Source organism: Cyprinodon tularosa, unplaced genomic scaffold (genome assembly GCF_016077235.1).
Source record: "Cyprinodon tularosa strain WSP-4 unplaced genomic scaffold, ASM1607723v1 ctg1119, whole genome shotgun sequence".
Lineage (NCBI taxonomy): Eukaryota > Metazoa > Chordata > Actinopteri > Cyprinodontiformes > Cyprinodontidae > Cyprinodon > Cyprinodon tularosa.
Window position 1 is genome coordinate 15,168 of NW_024037915.1, and position 5,611 is coordinate 20,778.

Sequence of the window (5,611 nt, forward strand, 5' to 3'; positions counted from 1 at the left end):
CGCCTCCCCCGTCCCACCCCCGCAGGAGTCCCTCCCTCTCAGCGCTGCAGTCAGAGGTTTACCCTCAGGGAGCGAGCGGGATGGAAAATGTTATTTGGTCTAAAATAATTATCTGAATTTGAAATGTTTTATCTTAAATAACAGCAACATCATCAGCTGTGTTTTCCTCTAAGATAAGGATTTATAGGCTCCTTAGTGGATCACAAGGGAAAAACAAACAGTGGCCTCAAAAATACCTGTCACTACTGCGGACTGCAGTAGTGACAGGCAGCCCGGGCCGCAGGCGGCTCCGCTCTACCCCTTCTATTCATTCTAGCTCATCTGACTCGTTCATCTGGAGAGCGAGATCATCTGTGGTAGCAGCTCTAGACATCTTCCAGGCATGGGAGGAAAACTAGCAGCAGTTCAGCCGACAGGAAGAAGGAACGGTAGCCGGCGCACGCTGATGATGTCACACACATGCTGCTTTGTTTTTAAAAGATAGAAATATATAAAATCTAAGTGTGGATGTCTGTGGGACAGTGATTGGCCTCCATGTTCTGAATGCTGGCGTTCCATAAAGAATAAATGATGAACAGTTTAGTTTGTGCCTTCAAGTCGTTGCCCATAGGAAGACGTTCCTGGATATAACCTAACGGAATATCTTCAGAACGGCTCCAAATGACACTAAACTCAGATGGGAGAGTAGAACATGATGGAATAACGGAGAATCAAGGACCCAATTGAAAAAAAATGGCGTTCCCCTTTAATATCTCCACTGTGAGCTTAATAAAGTTAACCAACCAATCAACTTCTCCCTGCTGACGCCATGTTGGAGTAAAATGTTTTCGCTCTGTGACCAGCAGGGGCGCTGTTCCTCCCCATCCCTGCTCACCCTGTTCTTCTTCAGGTTGCTCAGCTCGTCCACGATGATCTTCTGCTCCTTCACCTGCAGAGAGAAGCCGGAGTTCATCAACCATCAAGCAGAACGGATCCAACATGGAGGCGGAGGCTCCAAACACAGAAAAACATGGAGGCTCGTCAGAAGCCGCACCTTTCTGCTCACTTCCTCCTTCAGCGCTGACGCGTCGCTCAGATCATCGCTGCTTTCTGAGATCTTTGAGGACATTTTGTCCCAGAAACTCAAACACAACAGCTAACAGCTAACTAACCGCCATGAAGCTAGCAGCCGCGTGGAAAGAAGAGGCAGCGTCGGCTTTAGCTCCCGCCCATATGTCCGGGTTACGTCAACGTAAACGCCATATTGGGACAGGCAATTTAAACAGGAAGCTGTGGAGCCAGCGGCCCCTGACCCCTGTGGGTTTAGAGACCCCTCCCTGTTATGTTCTCTAAGAGGCTACCTGTAGTCATCATAGACATATAATATAAGAGTAGACCCCGCATCGACCGCTTTCACCTATGAGCGCTGATTTGATTTGGTGGCGCCATCTTGGGGAGGTCTACAGCTCCCCTCAGTAATGTGTTGATCAGGAACAGAATCAATTATAATCAACCTTAACTTTCTGAATATTGAACTAATTTTCACAGTTTTGTTTTTTTGCTGAAAACAAACAAATGGTTTAGTTTATATAAATATCCTTTGTCGGTTTAAGAGTAACAGAATATTCTGACAGGATGAATGTATGTTGCAAAGCACAGCCACCCAAATACATATATATATATATATATATATATATATATATATATATTATTATATACAAATATCTGTCACTCTATGTATATACACTACTCAAAAAAATTAAAGGAACACTTTGTAATCCGAGTATCACATCAAGTAAATTAAACTTGTGGGATATTGCTTTGGTCAGGTCAGTAGCAGAGGGGGGTGTTAATCAGTTTCAGCTGCTTTGGTGTGAATGAAATGAACAACAGGTGAACTAGAGGGGCAACAACGCGACGACCATCAGAACAGGAATGGTTTTACAGGTGGAGGCCACTGACATTTTCCCCCTCCTCATCTTTTCTGACTCTTTTTCATATATATATATAAATATATATATATATATATATATATATATATATATATATATATATATATAAATAACTTACTTTTGCTGTAATCTTTTACTCTGTAACGCCACAATTTACCCACTGTGGGTCAATAAAGGGAGTTTCTATTCTATGTAGCATATATATTCTATGTACAGTGTTTATTTTATGTAGTTTGAATATTCTATGTAGAATATATATTCTATGTAGAATATATATTCTATGTAGCATATATATTCTATGTACAGTGTTTATTTTATGTAGTTTGAATATTCTATGTAGAATATATATTCTATGTAGAATATATATTCTATTGTGTATATTCTATGTAGAATATATATTCTATGCGGCATATATAGGCATCCTTCTTCTGCTCTGCTTGAATCGGTAGGGTAGGGGAGCAGGTCGACCTCCCCAAGATGGCGCCTGTAATACCTGCGCCGCGACAGTCAAAGCGGGGTCTCTTCTTGTCTGTGGCGGTCATATGCAGCGTTTTATTTCTCCTCCAAACCACCAGGGGGCGGATGAACCAACCGGATGTAGAAGCCTTTCAGTGAAGAAGCGGCAGGTCGCAACTGCGCATGTGCGAACGGGACTTCAGAAGGACGCGGAGTTTTATCTGCTGAACAGACCGAGGTTCGGTTCGGTACCATGGCCTGTCTGAGTCCGGTTCTGTCCGGTAGAACCAGGCTAGTCAGGTACCTTCCAGGGATCAACATGTTGGTTCGCTGCATGTCTGCAGCTCCAGCCTCCGGGCCGGTCAGAACCAGAACCGACCAGAACCCGGCCGGTTCGGGCCGTCCGCTTCCAGTGGGAACACACTGGCCCCTGGAGGGAGATGGAGAGAAGAGCAGGAGGAGCAGGATGTTTTGGAGTGGAGAACTAGATGGTTCCCAGCAGGTCCCTCCTCCAGAAGCTCCATGTTCTGATGGTTCCCAGCAGGTTCCTCCTCCAGAAGCTCCATGTTCTGATGGTTCCCAGCAGGTTCCTCCTCCAGAAGCTCCGTGTTCTGATGGTTCCCAGCAGGTTCCTCCTCCAGAAGCTCCGTGTTCTGACTGCAGGGTGGAGTGTGCGGTGCTCTGCTGCCCTGAAGCTCTGAGGAAGGACTTCCTGTCCATGTTCCCTGAAGCTCCTTCCTCTGACATGACGGTCATCACAGTGACCCAGAAGACCCAGAACGACATGACCTCCTGGAGCGGCGCCGTGGAGCAGGAGAGGGAGCAGATGCTGGAGAAGTTCATCCAGGGAGCCAAGGAGCTGTGCCTGGCTCTGCAGGCCCAGGGCTTCTGGGCGGACTTCATCGATCCTTCTTCTGGTCTGGCCTTCTTTGGTCCCTACACCAACAACACGCTGTTTGAGACCGACCACAGGTTCTCCCAGCTGGGCTTCAGCCTGGAGGACCTGGGCTGCTGCAGGGCTCTCAGACACCCTGTCTGGGGGACGCATGTCTTTGTTGGGACCATCTTCACCAGCGGTCCATCTAGATCCATCATTCTAGAGAAGCTGCAGAGCATCTAGACTCAGAAGCTCTTCCTGGTGACTTTCTAAAAGCTGTTTGGCTCCAGAGATGAACTGGATTTATTTCTTCTTCACAGGTTTTCATTTCTGTTTGGGAATTTATGGGCTTCAAAATGAAATAAATCGATAAAAATATAAAATGTGACGTTGTTATTCAAAAGGTCAGGACACTCTAAAACACTCGAGTTGATCATTTTCTATCAGGTAGTGGGCGGAGCTAATGGCTTTAAGCACCAACCTGGATTTTAACCAATCAGATGTTGGAGACCATCTGATGAACTTTCCTGCTTTAAATAATTTCTTTTCCCAAATTAACCTTAATTATTATTATTATTATTATAGTTTTAGCAATAATTGAATAAACCTAAAATTCTCAGTTTTTACTAATTTTCTGCTCAGATGAACAGCAGAGGGATGAAGCTGCAGCTGGAATTAACTTTTTATTCCACTGTTCTTCAAAGTGAACATTTCTTTTGGACAGAAAAGTCTGAAAAATGTTTTAAACTTATTTAGAGAAACTGGAATAAAAATGTCCATCAGATCAACACTGAAGCAAAGTGTAGGAGCACAGCGCCCCCTGCTGGTGCTCCTAGAACACTGAAAACAGATTCAACCTTCAGTTTTATTCAAGGGAGGAACTTTGTGATAAAAGTTGGTGGGGGCGCTCTAAGGGTGGGGGCGCTCTGATGGTGGAGGCGCTCTCAGGGTGGGGGCGCTCTAAGGGTGGGGGCGCTCTGATGGTGGAGGCGCTCTCAGGGTGGGGGCGCTCTAAGGGTGGGGGCGCTCTGATGTTGGAGGCGCTCTAAGGGTGGGGGCGCTCTAAGGGTGGGGGCGCTCTGATGGTGGAGGCGCTCTCAGGGTGGAGGCACTCTAAGGGTGGGGGCGCTCTAAGGGTGGGGGCGCTCTAAGGGTGGGGGCGCTCTGATGGTGGAGGCGCTCTCAGGGTGGAGGCACTCTAAGGGTGGGGGCGCTCTTAGGGTGGAGGCGCTCTGATGGTGGAGGCGCTCTCAGGGTGGAGGCACTCTAAGGGTGGGGGCGCTCTCAGGGTGGAGGCGTCTCAGGGTGGAGGCGTCTCAGGGTGGAGGCGCTCTGATGGTGGAGGCGCTCTAAGGGTGGGGGCGCTCTCAGGGTGGAGGCACTCTAAGGTTGGGGACGCTCTAAGGGTGGGGGCGCTCTCAGGGTGGAGGCGCTCTGATGGTGGGGGCGCTCTGATGGTGGGGGTGCTCTTAGGGTGGGTGCGCTCTCAGGGTGGAGGCACTCTGATGGTGGAGGCGCTCTGATGTTGGGAGCACTCTTAGGGTGGGGGCGCTCTGATGGTGGAGGCACTCTGATGGTGGGGGCGCTCTAAGGGTGGAGGCGCTCTGATGGTGGGGGCACTCTTAGGGTGGAGGCGCTCTGATGGTGGGGGGCGCTCTTAGGGTGGAGGCGCTCTATGGGTGGGGGCGCTCTGATGGTGGAGGCGCTCTGAGGGTGGGGGCGCTCTGATGGTGGGGGCACTCTTAGGGTGGAGGCACTCTGATGGTGGGGGCGCTCTAAGGGTGGAGGCGCTCTGATGGTGGGGGCACTCTTAGGGTGGAGGCGCTCTGATGGTGGGGGCGCTCTTAGGGTGGAGGCGCTCTAAGGGTGGGGGCGCTCTGATGGTGGGGGCACTCTTAGGGTGGAGGCGCTCTGATGGTGGGGGCGCTCTTAGGGTGGAGGCGCTCTAAGGGTGGGGGCGCTCTAAGGGTGGAGGCGCTCTGATGGTGGGGGCACTCTCAGGGTGGAGGCGCTCTGATGGTGGGGGCGCTCTTAGGGTGGAGGCGCTCTAAGGGTGGGGGCGCTCTTAGGGTGGAGGCGCTCTAAGGGTGGAGGCGCTCTGATGGTTGGGGCGCTCTAAGGGTGGGGGCGCTCTGATGGTGGGGGCGCTCTTAGGGTGGAGGCGCTCTAAGGGTGGGGGTGCTCTTAGGGTGGAGGCGCTCTAAGGGTGGGGGCGCTCTGATGTTGGGGCGCTGTTAGGGTGGGGGCGCTCTCAGGGTGGAGGCGCTCTGATGGTGGGGGCGCTCTTAGGGTGGGGGGGCTCTCAGGGTGGAGGCGCTCTGATGGTGGGAGCGCTCTTAGGGTGGGG

The 5,611-nt window shown here is 50.6% G+C and overlaps 1 protein-coding gene across 3 annotated transcripts; it reads left to right on the plus strand.

Moving 5' to 3' along the window:
* The first annotated feature begins 2,376 nt into the window (after positions 1-2,376).
* LOC119792720 (cobalamin trafficking protein CblD-like) lies at positions 2,377-3,647 on the plus strand. Of its 3 annotated transcripts, none has more exons than XM_038299484.1 (2): positions 2,377-2,931; positions 2,974-3,647. In XM_038299484.1, the coding sequence occupies exons 1-2, from the start codon at positions 2,641-2,643 to the stop codon at positions 3,505-3,507; spliced, it is 825 nt and encodes a 274-aa protein (XP_038155412.1). In that variant the 5' UTR covers positions 2,377-2,640; the 3' UTR covers positions 3,508-3,647. The 3 variants fall into 3 exon arrangements, with proteins under 3 accessions (XP_038155412.1, XP_038155421.1, XP_038155405.1); XM_038299493.1 differs by having other exon boundaries at positions 2,377-2,889; XM_038299477.1 differs by having other exon boundaries at positions 2,378-2,878; positions 2,921-3,647.
* Positions 3,648-5,611: the final 1,964 nt, after the last annotated feature.

Excerpts from the sequence above, each read along its gene's own strand:
- LOC119792720 (XM_038299484.1), top strand. The coding sequence starts at position 2,641 with ATGGCCTGTCTGAGTCCGGTTCTGTCCGGTAGAACCAGGCTAGTCAGG. Across the intron at positions 2,932-2,973 it reads GTTCTGATGGTTCCCAGCAG|GTTCCTCCTCCAGAAGCTCC; the intron begins GTTCCTCCTCCA and ends GGTTCCCAGCAG.